Below are 18,584 nucleotides of genomic sequence, written 5' to 3' on the forward strand. Positions count from 1 at the left end.
TGAGCTCACTATTAGATGATAATGAACCTACTTCCTAAGACAAAGCCCAAGAAGATATCCATTGGATGCAAGCCATGTAAGAAGAGTTAGACTCTATTGACACTAGCTCTACATGGGATCTTGTTGATTTACCACCTCGTAAAACGGCTATTAGCACAAAATGGATTTTTAAACTCAAATGTACAGCTAATGGCACTATTGAAACATACAAGGCACATTTGGCACCAAAAGGTTGTGCATTAAAAAAGGGCATAGATTATAAGGAAACCTTTACTCCTACGTCCCCTATGACTACAGTGAGATGTGGCATTGCTATGGCTGCAAATTATGGATGAAAATTACATCAATTGGACACAAAGACATCATTTTTTAATAGAGACCTACATGAGGATATCCACATTCCATAACCTCTAGGGTTTGTGGTGAAGGGAAAATAGCACATGTTTTGCAGGTTGCATAAGGCTCTTTATGGTCTCAAATAAGCTCCTTGTGCTTTGTACTCTGAAATTGATGCTTATTTGCCCAACAAAGAGTTCAAAAATAGTCCAACTGCTCCCACTCTCTACATTGATAATGAAGGGGGGGACTTGTTGGTTATCATTCTTCATGTGGATAATATGCTGCTCATTGAACCTAAAAAGGATAAATTTGTCGATTTCAAGGTTGAATTGAAACATGCATTCGCTATATCAAATATAGACTGTTTACACTACTATTTGGGGATTCAATTCCCCCAAAATTAGCATGGCATCATCATGTCACAGTCACAATATGTGGACAAGCTTTTACATAGTTTTAATATGCAAAATTGCAAGCCTATGTGCACTCCTATGGAGCTAGGCCTAAAGTTGTCTATGCATGATGGTGAAGAGATGTCTAATGTTTCAATTTACAGCCATGGCTGTCTTATTTATTGGTGGAAGGCTGGTTAGGTCAACCCTTGACCTAAACATTAGTTATACTTTCACTCTATCTTTTAAGTTTAGCAAGTACACTACTTTTTTGCTTCAGCTCACACATTGTCACTGTCTCTTTTTTCTCTCTCCTCCATAGCTGGTGCCATTTCTCACATACCCAAGATCTGAGAGGGAGTGTTAACTGGTGCCATTTCTCATATCATCTCCTGGTTGTGAGCCAATGTTGAATCAATGAGGGACATAAGGGGCTGTGTCTAGCTCTTTTCTGTGTCACTCAGCACGAGCATTCTAGCTCCCATGTATTAAGTCAGTCAGTTAACTGCTTAGATTAAGTGCTTTCCAGATTAAATTTATGATTATTGCCATTTGGATTTTTAAAGGCCAGTTTCGGCTTGTTTAAAGCACGTATGCTCCACCTGCATAATCATCAACCCATCACAAGTCAATGTCAGAGTGCACTTAGCATATACTGTTGTATCTAAGGCTGGAACTGCAGTGTTCCATTGTGTGACAGTATCAAAGATTTGTGAGCCATCAGTGCTGTCGTTTCATCTCAGTTTTCACATGTGGCATGTGTGTGCACTACGTGCAGCTTGCAAATTATCTCTGCATGCACCTTGTTCTCAAGCCTTAGCATTGTGATCAGCCAAAAACTCAGTCCCCGATGTGGGCTGGTGATACCACTCTAGACTGGAATAAACTACTCTTAAGGCAGATTTTCTCACACGTCATAACTAAAATTTTCCAGTATAAATAGCTACAAACATTCATTTATTGATTATGAGAAAACTTGGAAACTGCAGCACTCTGACTCTTCAAACAACTTTCAGTACATTGTATGGACTTACCCTGCATCTTCATAGTCAAAAGATGCATAACCTGATGTTATACTCTTCAATTCATTGTAGAAATCCACAACTATCTCCCTTAGTGGCAACTTATACTTCAGCAAAGCACGCTGGCTATCAAACAGGAAGGGCACAGAAACCAGTGTAAGAAGCAAACACATGGGGCAAAATTGTAAAAACAACTTCTCATTCTCTACAACTTTCACCTGTCTATATAGCTGTACTCCAACTGCTCACCTCTTCTCTCAGAGCAAAGAGTAATCAGACCACCTATGTACCTAAGAGAGTTGTTAATGAAGAAGAGTAAGTAGATTTAGAATGCAAACCTGCAAACCTTATATTGTGCATAACTGAAAAGCAGACCCTTTCCTATTTGCTTACTATGTCTTCATGCTTATTGAACTGAGATAATAGCAGAGAGCTTACTCACTAGGAGTAACAATGGTAGCAATCACTGTAGGCTCCCATGCACAGACAGCCTTTTGCCCAACAGCAGAAGACAACGCTGCTGGATTCTGGATATTTATTTTACTACAAGACAGAATCAAAGAGCAAAGCAATGTTTGTCACATAGTCTTCACTCTCATCAAAACCTGCAGACAGTGCAAACTGAAAAGCTTATACAGACTTGAGTGAACTTCAGAGAAGTTAGAAGTACCTTCCATCAGCATAGTCAAAAATGTAAGGGACAGTTGGTGCAGTAGTAATCACCTGAGCACCATATTCCTGCTTGCAACACAAGAATGCCAATAAGTTCACCATCATGCATATGGGTTGGAAAAGTAGTTCCTACCAGTCCTGAATATTGAAGGCGTGCAAGACTATGACAGTATTAATGACAAAGAAATGCGTAGACCCACTATTATGGAGTTGACTCAGAAAGTTTTAATGAAATCAACCAGGTCAGATTAGGGTTTCAGCATGGTCCAGCTAATGTGTTTAGATTTTTCAGGTCGTTTTAGCGTTTCTGGGCAGTTCATCCGGCACCATCAGCAGTAACATAATCTTCACCATGCTGAGCCTGGTGTGCGGCACCACCAAGCCACAGCGGTTAACCTGGGATGTGTCCTGCTGCTGAGATACAAACAGTTTTGCCAGAAACAGTCCCTTTCAAAATGCTAAGGATACTCACACATGTCAGCGCTCTAAAGGCCCAAGACAAGCCAACACCATAAACAACTAAATGTTGGGAATAAAGGCCTCGTGCCTTTTAAATGTGCTCGGATGTGAACACACCCTTAGCACTTGTACTTACACATGTATATCTATCTAAAAACCTAAAGGTACACACTCGTCATTGTACCTACAAATGTGCTCACTCTCTACTCTGCTCTCCCTCACTCTCTGTCTCTCACTGCGCGTAAGGACAGTCTGTCTCGACTCCGTGCCTAACCGGTCCCTACAAACTGGTATTAGAGCTGCGGTTGAGGCGTTCGTGCCTCTCGGAGTTCGAACAGGACAGGCGAGCAAGTCATGGGCTGCAGAAGGTCCAGTGTGGACCACCGCGACAGCGCGTGTGACAGGCTGGGCGAGTAGGCAACGGCCTGATACGTGCGACTCCAGCAGACGTGACGTGTGAGTAGCGGGAGCAGCAGTCGACTGCAGTTGACGTGGACCAGGTGCGCGATGGGCAGCAGCTGACGGGCAACTCGCTGACGGCAACTGCAACGGACCGGACGACTTCAGCGGCAGCAATTTGGCTGGCACGACAGGTCAAAAGACCTGAAAGGCCCATTGACCCGCAATTTTTTCTCCTCTTGTTTTTCCAAAAATATTTGAGATTACTTTTGCCTCCTCTCCTCCGGGTGTTCGCGCGCGCAAACATAGTGTGCAAAAATCTATGCAAAGTTGAGCCAGAAATTTGGGGCTTTTCCCGAATTTGGGGATCTCAACACAGAATTGGACAATTTGACTCAAAAGTTGCAAAGTCGGTTCACATTTGCCTGGGAATTTCGGGGTTTTTCACATTTTAGTGAAATTCTTTCAATTTCACTGAAATTAGTGCACATAGGACTTGGAAAATTTGGGGATTTGTCCAGATTTGGTGCAAGCAAGATGCAACACTGATATTTGTCTCCGAAATTGCAGGAAATTGTGACATTTTGTCCCCGACATTTGGGGCTTTTAATGTACATGCACAAATTGGGCTAAAATTAACCCAATTTCTCGACATGGAAGCACATTGGACCCCGTGCAATTTGGGGCTTTTGCAGTTTGGGCAAAATTTGTGCAGTATTTGGTCATTTTATGTACATGCAGGTTGAATTCCACGCAATTTGGACATCAACACTTGGTAAATTTTGGGGGTTTTGCTGAAATCGCTCTATTTTGGCAAAATTGGACTATTTTATGCATGACAAAGAAAATGCAGATGTGTGTTTGATGCTTTGAGCACAAAATTTTGGGGCTTTTGACCATTCATGTCAAATTTTATGCCCGTGGGTACATGTACAACAGAAATTGCAGCTAAAATTTTGGGATTCCTCATGTAATGTGATGCATATGCCCTTAGAACAGCTGTAAAAAACCTAAAGCTGAACAACACAAGTCTCCAACATAACACTTGTAGAGTAAATAATGTATACATGCTGATCATCAAGAGAAAATGTTGGAGGAGCGATGACGAGGGGGATATAGAGAACATGAAGGAAAACATGGGATCTTCAAGGAGAAAAGGAGACAAAAAATACAAACTCACAAGGGTTGCACAAGTTCTGTGCAATTAAAAAAACACATAGAGAAAATATCAATAGTAACCAAAGTGTAGTAATGAGATCACGACAATCGGATGCACATGAACCCTCTTTAAAGCTGAGCATTGCATCACAAAGGTGTTGGGTGTGGCTGTGAATATTGCTCTGTACTCGGCTTCACAACTGGAAGTAGCAATTGTAGCTTGTTTCTTACTAAACCAAGAAACAAGAGATGTACCCAAGAAGAAGCAGTTGCCACTATGAGAGAGACAAGAATCTGAACATCCAACCCAATCACTATTAGAATATCCATGAAAAGAGAGTGAAGAATCAACCTAGTAGAAAAGGCCAAGATCTTGGATGCCTTTAAGATACCGAAATACATGATTCATTGTCTGCCAATGAAGTACTCAAGGGTTGTGCATATATCTACTCAATTGGGACACAGCAAATTGAAGATCGAGCCTCGTGTAACATAGCTAAATCAAGCATCCAACAGCCTGCTGATATAAAGTAGTATCAAAGGATGCGCTACCATCATCACAAGTGAATCTAAAACCAAGCTCCAAGGGAGTAGACACGAGCTTACAATCCTCAAATTGAAAACACTAAAGAAGCTATCCAATATACTTGGATTGTGGCATAATGATGCCCCCCTCAATGATGGCAAATTGGGTACCCAAATAGTAGTGAAGTAGACCAAGATCTCAGATGGCAAATGCTTACTGTAAATCAGCCTTAAACGCTACAATTTGACCAGCATTGGTACTAATGACAAGGATGTCATCAACATAAAGCACAATAATAATAAAATCAGATTCCTCATGTCCAATGTAAAGAGTAACCAAAATAGGACTATTCCAAAATCCAAGATGCAAAAGATGAGAATGTATACGAGCGTACCGAGCCTGTGGAGCTTGCTTTAAACCATACAAAGCCTTCTTGAGATAACAAACTTTGTGTTCAAAGCCTTTAAGTGCAAATCGTGAAGGTTTAGAAACATATACCTCTTTCATGAGATATCCATGGAGAAATGCCGTTTTGATATCCAGCTACTACACCTCCCAATGAAAGTGAAAAAGGGCAATAGTACTCCTGATAGTAGTAATGCGAGAGGTAGGGACAAAAGTCTCCTCAAAGTCGATTCCTTGTTGTTGGGCATAGCCCTTGGCAACAACAAGGCGGGCTTTGTACCTATCAATAGAACCATATGACTTTCTTTTAACTTTATAAATCCATTTGGTACCTATGGTATGCTTGCCGTGAGGCAAGTCACATAGCTCCCCAAGTGTCATTTTAATGGATGGACTCAATCTCAGCCTTCATTGCTTCCACCTAACAATCATCTGAAAAAGCATCTTTATAATAGAGGGGTTCTTATTGTGTATAGCATTTTGTTTAAGCATGACACTTTGCATTACACCTTGCTACTGTGTTTTTCGTAAAGGAAGCACTTTGGATAAGAGGGAAATTTGTATTTGCAACCGCCCATCCAAGGATGAAAATATCCTTGCATATGTGCATCCTATCCCCTTTCCTTCATCACAAAGTAGTTGGTTTTGGGATCCACCATATTCGCAGCACATCCTATGGCAGTCTCTATGCCAATACATTCTATGGCAGCATTCAACACATACCTCCATATTTTCCCTCGTCACCAACACCTTGGTTGGTGGTTAGGATAGACTTTCTCTTTTGTGATGTTGGAGCCAACCATCCTCTTTTCCCTCCATGGGTACAAATGTATATGAAAAAACAAAAAAGAGGGATTAAAAAAAGAAAGAGAAAAGAACAGAAAAAGATAGTTCAAAGTGGTTTCATCCCCTTTGCAGGTCCTGGTAGGCCACTAGGCAACTAACAAGCATCCTTTGTCCAGTGCCTTGGCCTCTCTAGGGTGGCCCTTTGGGCTGCCGAGGAAAGATAACCCTCACCTCTATCTTGGTAGATTCTTGGGTACCCTCGTGCACCCCTAGACCAATGCCCTAGCTGCTTGGGGTGGGATGAGTATTCTAAGTGAGCTACACTTGTAGTCTCTCGTGTTCTAGTTGTGGGCTTGAGAGAGGGTATTAAACTTTTTAAAAAACACTTATTTTAAACAGCCTCAAAACTCATTTTAAACAGCCCCAAAACTCAAAATGATAGAAAGTTTCTATGTCCCATAAGCAAACACCCAAACTTTGGTCAGATCCACATCTATAAATAGAGATGCTGCCAAGCCATTTAGCCCATCTTGTTTTGCGAATTTCCCCTCTCCACCAGCTAGCAAGCACCCTGTTTGCACTTCTGTCTCCACCCCGCAAAAAGAACATCTCAGTTCACGGATCGCATTTCCAGCCTATTCCAGCTGAGCCGCCCTATTTGCTGCCAATTGCTGCTGTCACCCTCATACTGGCTAACATTGAAAGCTGCTGGACTTCATCACCATCAGTTGTCAGCCTGTCCAGCTGCCGCTCAACCTGTCCACGGCATCCAGCAGCCTACAGGCATCAACGAATTGTTGCATTTTGCATCAGCAGCTGCCACTTCAGAGGAGCTGTCACCAGCCTAAAGGGGCTGCATTTTGCAGCAGATCACTTGTCTTCAGCTTCAGCCTTGCGTTTTCACTTTGTGCAGGCCGCCATGCTGCCTACTGCCTGTTTTCAGCCTGTTCCAAACAGAATGCATACTCTCCTCTACATTTACAGCAGCTCATTACCTTTTGAGGCTGCCTGCTGTGATTCAAGATCTGCATAGTATGACACACTCTTCAGTTCATATATGCCCCAGTTCACACGGAGACACAGAGGCTCGAGATCATTGTATTCACTTAGCATAGTGTGTTCTCATCATTTATTTACATTGTCTGCGGGTTATTCTTCACCTTGAGTTCTATTGTTAATCATTGTGTGTTATCATACACTATGCGTTTATTTTCTTTGCTCATGTATTTATTTGCACACACCCATGTATATTGTGTCTTCTAAGTCCCAAGTCATTAGATATTGTGATGCTCATCTTGTCTATAAGCTACGAGAGCTTCTCTTGGTTTTTGTTGGTCCTCGTTGTATGTCTTCTTCATTTCAGGGACATTAGGTGATTAGGGTTTCCTTTGCATTCATCCACTAGTTCATTTAGCCTATTCACACTACACATTGATCTTTTAGTGGAGTGCATTTGTCACCTAGGCATGTCAGCAGCTAGGTAGCAAATAGGTGGCCATTTTCAGCAGGTACCATTCTTCTAGCATCAACTTGGCCTGTTCTAGTGCCTACTTCCCATTTATAGACAGCCCCAACCCATGTGTCCACACATTCATTGGCTCCTCATTCCAGGCATCCATGCTCCCTCATCTTTTCCAATCACATCTTCTGCTATCAGTTTGGCAGCCTCGATGATGCACCTCCACAGCGTGCAGCTGCTAATTGTGTCCAGCCCTGTATCAGTGTTCAGATCAGTATTTTCCTCCTAATTCTTTTGTGCTTTCACTTTCATTCCTCTTCCATTGTGCATTCTCACAACATAGTGGTCTGTCTGAGGCATTTGTAATAGCCCATTGTGCAAAGCATTGGGACCTATCAGAAATGCATATGTCCCTGTACACATTGCTATATTGTAATTGCACCATTGTTTCACCCCCCCAAAAAAAGTGTCTGTGTGGTAGCCATAGAGAAAAGGCAAGCTGCAAAGAATGTGGCAGAGAAAACGTAGGCAAACATGTTTATTGGGCTGGCCATGATTTGCTACCAATGTTGGGTGTAAGCCAAGGTGGTGTGCTTGCATGTGGGTGAAACAGAGAAGACAAAATTATTGATGACTATCCTCCATTCATAGATGAAAGAATAGCATGTGACTGCATGCATGGAAGCTTGTTAATATGATCTCAGATGTCATTTACCCAAAAAATTAGTATCAATACCCCTAAGGTGGTGCATTAGAGGATTGTGACGGACTTCTCAAACTTGCATTGGTCCATTCACTAGAAGAGACATCCTTATTGCTGTGATTGGGATGAGCACAAAGCCTTTCTTCACCTTCTTGGTAGCAAAGGATGGCAGACTGACGAGAGAGGATTTGAATGAGACAGGGTACGCATGCCGCTATTGTCAAAGGATTAAAGTGGTGGTTCAATGTCACAGGAGCTGGCCCTTAGACCCAAAATCGACAATATGTTTGTTGGATAGATGGGGAACCTACCCTGGGCCTAGTAGAGGAGACCACTTCAACTATTAAAGTGTGATCTAGGGAATGGGTATGGAGACCCCTTTCAGGACAGACCTAGAGATGTCCCCTTCTTTGAACATCACTAGACTAGGGAGAAGGATTCAAATGAGCAAGATCAAAGCTGTACTACCAGCTACTCAGCATTAGACAAGATAGGGTGTCTCGCCAATGTCCTTTGCAGAATTCTGAAGGAGATTACATGATAGCTACAAACATAGATAATCTCTCTTCTTATGGTTGGTTGCTTGGAGTTTGGCAGTAGGCACATGGTTAGGCTTCAATGGGGATCCTAAAGATCATCTATAGAGATCCTCTCAAGATTTGGACTGCTCTCCCTGCAAGATGTAAGAGACTACAGGGTGACTTAGAGAGCATGAGCAAGAGGAGAAGGAGAGATGCTTTCTGCAGAATTGGGATTCAGGCATTAGAGTCACAGATGGTCTAGCATTTTAGACTGGCGCTCCTATACTAGACTTCCTTTAGTGTTTGGATGTTATTTTGAAGTCCTATAGAGGCTCATATTGAATTTTTACCTTATGTTCATTCTCTGAGGTGTTCATTAATATATAGATTTCTCTTCTTTGACAACAAAAAAGGTGATGTGTTTACATAATAGCCACAAACACTACATTTATGAATGTTCTCTTAGTAGGGGAGAATATATGTAGCAAGCATTACTTCAGTACTTGTCTCCACTTTACTCTTTCTTCCATTTGATTTTGTGTAATGCTTTTGTTGATTAATGAAAGGAAAAGATCTTGACAGGGTTGATTGTTTATAGATCATGAAAATTGTTGCACAGTAAACTGTATTTGGCCAAGTGCACATTAGCATACTTGAAAAACAAGAATCAGGTTTGACAAGTGCAAGATCCTGCAAAATCTAAGTGCATCAAACTATGGTGATGCGAGCAACTTGCATGAGATGGCCTAACAATGGTAAAAACCTCATTAAGGCCTTTTCTCTTTGTAATAAAGAGTGATTTTGAAAAGTTTCAAGGATAAGAGTCAAGATATGCTTATCAAGTTTGGAAATTGACATAGGCTTGGCGCTGGAAATGGGCTGTGAAGTCAGACTCTCTCTACACTGCAGAGTACTTCGTTGCGAACATTATCAAGGCACATAAGTATCATTGATACCAGCAGTTCGTTGAGTGTATTTGACATTCAGGACTAGGAAATTGTGTGGTCTTCTTTAGATGCACGTGATTCTCTCTCTAAACTGTTTAACCTTCCTAGAAACACGTGACATTTCATGAGAAATGGTTGAAGAAGCCTCTCCATGTTAGATACAAGTTGGATCATATATAGTTACCAAGTAGATATCAAATTTCATATGAAAGTGGAGGCCCTTTACATTGATGCTTCACTATACATGCTGAAAAGAAAGAAGCTGGTTTTGATTGAATTAAGGTATGTTTATGTCCCAATTGCAATTTATAAGCACAACCTCACCTGCTCAAGCCTTTGATGAAAGACATCCATGTGAAGCAACCCTAAAAAGCCACACCTGCACAAAACATGGAATGGCTTGAATCTCCACCCAAAGCAAATGGACAACATTAACCAGCTTGTCCTCTATCTCGAATGGCCTATGCTTTATGCAGTAAGACAAATAAGTGACATTGTTAATGAAAGAAAACTATACAAAGATACTGATATCAAAGATAGTTTTACCCGGGCCACTGTCATATTATCAGAAAAAGATTGTTAAGAATACAAATTTCACATCTTGATTGTTAGGCTCACATTAAGGGCTAAGAAGTTTATTGTAGTTTTAATTCATTTCTAGACAAGAGGTTTCACCCCAAGTTAACAATCAATTTAGGAAAGCAGATTTACGCAATTCGCCATATGGCACATTCCTTAGCATCATTTATGTGTACAATATTTCACCATGTTGTTGTGGTAGAACGCTGCTCATATCACTGGTGCATATTTCACGGACAAAATGACCCCACGCTTCCAACCAACTGAATAAATAATATGAAGCTTTTCAGCCACCGCTTGCGAAAGAGGGAATTCATGGCTTGGATTGTGCTTGTTACTCATTTGTATGTTTGGGGCCTATTCAAGAGCAAGCCATGTAGTCTTTTGCGCTCCTTGCTTGCACAGGTATGTGTTAGCATGTCTCATCTCTTCCTCTCAGCACAAGGTGTCCGCTCCTTGCTTGCACAGGTATGTGTTAGCATGTCTCATCTCTTCCTCTCAGCACAAGTTGGTATGAAGGTGACAGGATGCTGTGCCACAGCAGCTGATGTTGAGCAGCTTACATGGCAACAGCAGCTGAGGCTTGGGGCAATGTAGGTGAACAAGTTGAGCACAGAAAAGAAAGGCTAAAACACGCATTGCAGTTTTGCGGGATAATGCTTTTTCTACTTTTCCTGTTTTTACATGGCTATGCTGGTTGATCTATCATCTGCAAACTCCACATTCACGAGCTCATCCGATTGGAACAGGAAGATTGATCAAACCCGTCTGTCTATTTGACAAAAAGAACTTCACCTCCACTATAAAGACGACCAAAAAAAGCCACTAAATGGTGCCCCTGTCCAGCTAATCTTTGCATGCTAAACTTCTCCCTGCCGGGACCAATGACGAGCAAAAGCCTATGTGCTGACCAGTACTAAGGCTACAATATCTACCCTTTCTAACTAATCATTGCATGCAGAACCTCTCCCATTTTGCACCATGGGCAAGCACATGTCTATGTGCGCAGTATAAGCTTATAACATCCCTGATCCACTGCTCCAAAAAGGCCATCCAAAATGTCGTATATTCTACAAATTCTCAAACCACTCTATGCTAGAGTCTTCAAAGTCGAGGCACAAAGCATTTAATGCTGCTGTGACATGAACACTTAATGCCAAACTCAATGTGAGAGCGTGCGCACACGTGCATGTGTGTGTGTGTTGGGGGGGATGTGCGTGGGGTTGGTGGTTGTTTTTTGGGTTTGTTGACAAGCCTGTCAGGGGCAGCTGTTGACGCAAGGGCACATGGCATCAATCACTGCTGCATGGAAGGGAGAGACTTATCATTGGATAGAATCCGTGTACTGCCCTTACCCATGTGTTCTTTTCCTTTTCGGTGAACAGGGGAGTTAATTAAATGACATTATTAAGGAAATTATTGACCTTTTGAAAGTCATTCAGTTATCTTGAATCTAGCCCTAAATCAGGCCCCCTGAGCTACCCCCCTGCTTGGAACCAAAAAGAAAAAAGGCATTACATGCAGACTGTGGGGGGGGGGGGGGGGTTTGGGTGGTTGTTTTTTGGATTTGTTGACAAGCCTGTCAGGGGCAGCTGTTGAGGCAAGGGCACATGGCATCAATCACTGCTGCATGGAAGGGAGAGACTTATCATTGGATAGAATCCGTGTACTGCCCTTACCCATGTGTTCTTTTCCTTTTCGGTGAACCGGGGAGTTAATCAAATGGCATTATTAAGGAAATTATTGACCTTTTGAAAGTCATTCAGTTATCTTAAATCTAGCTCTAAATCAGGCCCCCCGAGCTACCCCCCTGCTTGGAACCAAAAAGAAAAAAGGCATTACATGCAGACTGTATACTGCTATTACAGCAGTGTCTGATCTCTCCTCTCTCAAACATCTTCTACCCATGTTTTCCTTTCTAAAAGAATCTTCTATGCCCTCTACTCTCTTTAACCCTTCTCCATTCTCCATATCACTTTCCTCTATCGATACCATAGCCTCTCACATTGTGCCTCCTTTCGATGCACCAACCTTGACCAAATCTCAACACACGGAGGATGCTCGACCTTCTCTTGAACCCCAACACACATGGACTTCATTCTGAAGTATCTTCTTCCATGATGTCTAACACAAAACCATTCCTCATGGTATTTTTGTAGGCACTTCTGCAAGCTCAATTTAAAAACATGCACTGGCACTTGGCCAAGCTATGCCCTTCCCAATTTCCATTTGTGCCCGCAACCACAAGAATAGTACCTCTGTCATAACACAATAGAAAAAATGAATTTGTATCCTTTCTATTACTTCCATATTTGATTATTTATTAAATTTGTTTCCTCTTCACTTACTCGATATAAAGAAAGTGCATTACAGCTGGCCACTAATGCATGATCACAAGTTATGGTGGACCCACATACTTGCACCTATATGACCCAATTGGGCACCTATGACTAGAACTTAAGCATATCAAGGTCATGCTCGCAAATAGAAAGCATTAATGCCTTGAACTGTGGGCTACATCCACTAGAACAAATAGTTACAATCAACAAGATGGCATGATTATGAAATGTTTGTACAATGTGCAGGCCGAAAGCTTAAAATGCACATCTTTGCATAGAAAACTCGGATGAAAATTTTAGCACTATTTTTGTAATGTACTCGTAAAGAACACATGAACCCATATTGGGAGTTCCTAAATTTTAGGAGATCCCTAAATTGTAGGATCCTCGAATTCTTCTAAAAATGCTACTCCTAAAAAATAGGATGTCCTAGAAATAGTAAGTTTTGTGTTTTGCAATGCTTGATAAATTTGGTCGTTTCTATTCTTGACAATACTCAACCCAAAAAGGAATGCCATAGAGAAGAGACACATATCAAGACACTTGTCACACAAGCTTCCAAGTGTCCCACCGCTTGTCACAGCTCATGACATGTGGTTGGACACTTGTCTTGTGCTACTCCATTTTGCTTTAGCTCTCCTCTTTCTCCTATAAAGAGAGCCCTTGGTTCCTCATTCCACATCAATTTTCTAGGTTGTAAACTCTTGTATAACATTTCTTAAGTTTACACAATTCATTTAGGGTTTCGTGCTTACAGCCCCAAAAAGGGTTGGTGTCTATATTTTTTGCCACTTTTTCAGTGGGCGCCTACTCCATGGTGCGCAACCCTTGACAATTTATGCCTAAAAACAAGCAGCCACTTGATTCATTCTTTACCACCACACCCCACTTCAATCATTCTTCACCCCTCTTCCTCCGTCACTCCAACACTCTTCTCTCTTGACTCCATTGCTGCCCATACCCTGCTAGGGGCATCGCAATTCGTGGTCACCATTCCTCTTCTCCTTCATACGCCTTATTCCCTCGTCACAGGGTCTGCGTTAGGAGGTTTTTTGTAGATGGTGACCTCCTTTCCTTGTTGGTGAAATCTCTTCTCCACCACACAACCTCAATCTTCCTACAAGTCTTCTCCACTTGGAGACAATCTCCATTTGTTGGCATCAATATCTACCTAGCGTTTTGTACAGTGTTTGCTATCATCGTGCATCGCCTCCACATCTAAGGACCTTTCCCACACAGGCACATAAGCATTTTACAGTTTACGTTTTCAGCATTATGAGTTCTGGCATTTGCACTTGCAGCTTGGCCTAACTCCTTGGCATCAGAGGATTGCGGTTCGCTCCCTCCACAGCTGATGATCATCTTCCACATCTTTGACAACATCAACGAACTATGCTTCACTCCCTTGACAACTGTCCTTCACCTTCCAGTGATTACTTCAATAGCCCACTACCCGGAGGACAGTGTTTCACTCCCTTCACTATGTGCATTCCCCACAAGTGTTGCTGCCTAATTCAAACAGTACAATGTAGTTATCTTCTAAGCTTCAGCTCCGCTATATTAGCTTCTCTTCTCATAGCATGATTTAGTGCATCATCACTGTTCTTTCTAGTCTCTTTGTCATTTTCTTGACATGGTATCAAAGCATACCTATTTTTCTTAATAGGCCCCATCCATCTACATCATCATCCTCCACACTTCTAGATATCTCAATATTCCCTCTTCTTTCATTGTTGTTTTACAAGACAATAAACCTATAAATTCATTACATCTCCTCCTTTTCAAGCTCTTCTTCCATTTCAAGAACAAGAAGCGAGCCATATCCATGTATTACTATTCATCAACAGAGAAAGACTCATTTTCCCTCTTGCTTGCTCATCTTGTAAAGAAATGAGTTGTTTTTATTACATAGTAAGTGATGCATGTTTGCATGTACATCTTTACATGGTCTTATGAGATTAAGACCTACTTTTCCTCGCTCTCTGAGATCTTCTCTAAAGGACTTTGGTTTTAGAGATGCACACATGCGCACACAAACATGGTTTTAGAGATGCAAGGACCACATTAGTTCCATGTCCTTCTTCGTTAAGAACTACTTCTCCTCACTCTCTAATATCTTCTCTAAAGGACTTCGATTGAGTAAAAATACATTTCTTCCATGGCAAGGGGAGAGACGAGAAGTGTTTTGCCCATCTTTAACCCTCAATCTTATCTCCATTACTTTTACATTTCTATGGCTGTAAATTCACATTTAGCTTTAAATATTTGTTCTCTCCATTTCTTGAAATATTAAGTCTTGAAAACAAAAGAATTTTATAATTATTGAGCATTATAGCCTCTTCTCCACTTTCAACTTGATCCCTTTCAAGGGGAAACAAGGAATATGATGAGACCAAAATTGACATGTGGTTGGCCAAATGGACATCATATTTTGATCTGTACTAGTTCGACCACATTTAGAATATGGAACATATATAAATTATGTTGTTACAAGGGAAGGCGTATGCTTGGTGGACAAGGCTACAATCCAAGCTAACGACATGGGCAAAATTTCAATATGTGTTTTAGAAACAATATGTAATTGATAACTAGATTGAAAATTTTTGCAAGTTGTTTGAGTTGGACATGGAGAAGAAGACCCTATTCATAAGAATTTAAACTTTCTTCACAAAACGAAGGTCTTGAAAGATCCACCAGCATTACTCTATATCTAATTTCTCTTCAAGTTACTGCCGCGTTACTAGAATGAGGTGCTCCGCAACCCTTTAGATTCTATAGAGGATGTCTATAGATACCCCCAAAAAGTTAGACAATACTTTGGTTGCAACTACTGGCAGCCGGTAGACAAGTTGGTTCCATCAAGTTGCCTCTCCCTTGAGGTCAAAGAAAAACTTCTACCCCAGTACCCCAGTAGCATTTCATCTCTCATCTTTTGAGTCACACAAAAAGGATGGCAAGCGCAAAGTGACTCACTCTGAGGATCACTCTAAGGTTACTATTTTGCATAGCATCAAATTGAGTACTTTTGCAAAGACAAAAAGTATCCACAAAAGAACATGGAATCGACTTCAAAAGATTTGGTAAACACTATGGAAGTTCTAGGTGTTATGTCCCTAGACATCTTGATGGGTGCTAGTAGCATTGGTCACTGTGGTTACGAAGTGACTTAGTGCGAATGCACCAAGGACACTTTCGGGTTAAGGCAATTGAGTCCTATTTATAGGACTCAAGGCCCTATTGTAAACATTCATTGTGTGATGACCACTCTTGGACTCTTGGCTCGTCGGCTAACACATCCATACACTGGGATAATGTGGGCTAGTGGTATGGGACACCAACCCTTGGGATGTGGTCATGACCCAGAGTGCTACTGGCTCCTACGCTTGAGGGTGAGCCCATTTAATCAATACCAAAACCACCAACCACCACTTTCTTTCACTCTCTCCTTGACAGAAAAGAGAAGATGATAAATAATGTCTCCCTTATTTTCACATCAATTATCAAACAATTAATTTATGTCTCCCCTCAATCACAGTCAACTTCTCTATCCACAATTATCATTCTTTCTCCATGACTTTTCCACCCTCTCTCCACAACCAATTTTCAATGTTTCTCTCTCCTCGACATTGAAAACAAACATTGATAGTAAGGTTAATATTAATATTAACACTAATATGAACATTAAAATTAATGATAGCAATAATAAAACATTAAATGTTAAGATCTCAATACCGTTTAATATTGCACTAACGTTAAAAATTGTAGCATTAACGTAAAATATTAATTTAACAAAAATTATATTCAATAAAAATCCTCTAACACTCATTCGAGCAACAAGATTTCAGTTTCCAACGATAGTTTGCCATAGCCCTAGAGTGGCAACTCCCTAGACTCCAACAATCAAAACAACCGAAAACTCTTGTGCACAAGCATCTCCCCAACGCAAAACCTGACCATGAGTACAAAACAAAAAACATACCTTGCTTACATATCCACCATCCGCAAAACATGCCCCCCCATGCACACCTTTCTTGCCAACTGTGTCCCATACCACCCCTATCAAGATAAAGGCCTACCTGTCATGCATGAACCATCATAGTTTCATGAGCAACGCCAGATATGACCCAAGCCAAACTAACCCAAAAAGGGACTCGACATCAAACTCACCTCCCAACTGTAGAGCCAAACAAGCCCATCCCCGCACCTAGGAGCTAGCAGCACTTCGGATCACGCCCGCATCCCAAGGGTTGTCATCATGTACCACCAGTCCACACCATCCCGATATACAAATGCGTCAGGAAATGAGCCAAGAGTCTAAAAGTGGTGATTACACAATGAATGTGCAAAATAAGGCCTTGAGTCCTATAAATAAGACTCTGACTATCCTAACCCCGAAGTATCCTTAGTGCATTAATACTAAGTCCATTCGTAAACATCGTGACCAATGCCACTAGTGTCCATCTGGATATCCACAAACATAATATTAGGTATGCTTTTTGAATTTTCAATAAAGAATTACTTTGTTAATGTGAGCAGTTGCAATGGTTATTCTGCAAATAATATCGTGTTTCGTATGCATAATCTTTTGAAGGTCACTAGCAAAATCAACAATCAAGCAAGTATAGTTTTCTTTGATAGTGATTCTACTAATAATTTTATTTCTTCTCGATTATTGATGATTTTCTCTCTTCTTGATTGATGCAAAGACTTCGACTCCACATGGCATCCGCTAACCAAGAATAGCATGTCCATTATATGGAGGTGTTGAGATATTTGCAATCACACCCACTGGCATCCGCTAACCAAGAATAGCATGTCCATTATATGGAGGTGTTGAGATATTTGCAATCACACCCACTGTGGCCTCTTTGTATAAGGCAGTTCTAGGCTTAGGACATGCAGGCAGACTGAATCCCATAGGCACAGAAAGGGAAACTACTACCTATCCAACAACTATAAAGCATTGTACTTGACTACCACTTTTTCATATGGAATGAATACAATATCATGATGCTTTGTACTTTCACTTAATGTCTTTGTCATTGTCAGTCCATTACACAAGATTGTCTTTATGAGTCCAAGCTTCCATCTTGGAACCTAATTCACTTGTGTAATAGTTGGTCTCTCCTTGTCTATGTCAACATGATTCTTGTCTTCATCTTCCATCCTCCATAGATACTGCTGCCATGCTCTAGATCCGTGCTTTTCACATGGTATCAGAGCTTAGTTGAGCATGGCCCAACTCTCCTTTCACTCCTCTCAGCTTCTTTCCATCTCTGCTCAGCTTAGTTTGAGTACAAGACCCTATCTCCAACTTCATTTGCATTCCTACCTTCAATGAAGCTTCCATGGCAGCCATAGCTAGCAGCACCCTGTCAGCTTGAAGCTTTCATATCTCTCCACAGGTCAAATCTCTCTGAACTTCCTTCTCGAGAAGTGTTTCTCTACTTCCAGAGCTTCTCGCTGGCACCTCAATCATTGAGATTGGGCAACTGTAGCTTCAGCATTGCCTCTTTTCAGAGTCGTTGCCATAACTGTGTCTGTGGACAGCACCTACCTACCTCTATTGGAGCAGCCATATCTCATCAACCAGGCCATATCTCTTCAAGCTTTCTTCTCGAGAGTTGTTCTTCAGGTCAAGGCGCAACTTATTGGCACAAAAATCAAGAAGATTGATGCACACCATGCCTGGCATTTGCATTTTCCCAAATCTGGGTGCAGTTTTGACAGTGACCACTTTGAAGGCTTAGACCTCTCAACTCGGGCAAAACGGGTACAAACCCTCTTAGGGGGAAGTTAGACCCATTAGAGAGGATTCTCCATCTTAAAGGGTTTGAGCAGATTCAACCTGTGAGAGGATTCTCCATCTTAAAGGGTT

The 18,584-nt window shown here is 41.4% G+C and overlaps 1 protein-coding gene across 1 annotated transcript in view; it reads right to left on the bottom strand.

The window, feature by feature from the left end:
* The window catches only part of LOC148023008 (Small GTP-binding protein), a 65,513-nt gene that overhangs the window by 14,831 nt on the left and 32,098 nt on the right, over positions 1 to 18,584 (bottom strand). Inside the window, exons 4-8 of the mRNA XM_087695988.1 lie at positions 10,113 to 10,167; positions 2,424 to 2,491; positions 2,192 to 2,296; positions 1,972 to 2,043; positions 1,766 to 1,879 (exon numbers count right to left, since the gene is read on the bottom strand). Of these exons, the coding sequence (XP_087552114.1) occupies positions 1,766 to 1,879; positions 1,972 to 2,043; positions 2,192 to 2,296; positions 2,424 to 2,491; positions 10,113 to 10,167 (414 nt within the window). The remainder of the gene's footprint in view (positions 1 to 1,765; positions 1,880 to 1,971; positions 2,044 to 2,191; positions 2,297 to 2,423; positions 2,492 to 10,112; positions 10,168 to 18,584) is intronic.

The sequence above is a fragment of the Lygodium microphyllum genome, chromosome 16 (genome assembly GCF_053477565.2).
Source record: "Lygodium microphyllum isolate KBCC chromosome 16, Lygodium_microphyllum_v1.1.10, whole genome shotgun sequence".
Lineage (NCBI taxonomy): Eukaryota > Viridiplantae > Streptophyta > Polypodiopsida > Schizaeales > Lygodiaceae > Lygodium > Lygodium microphyllum.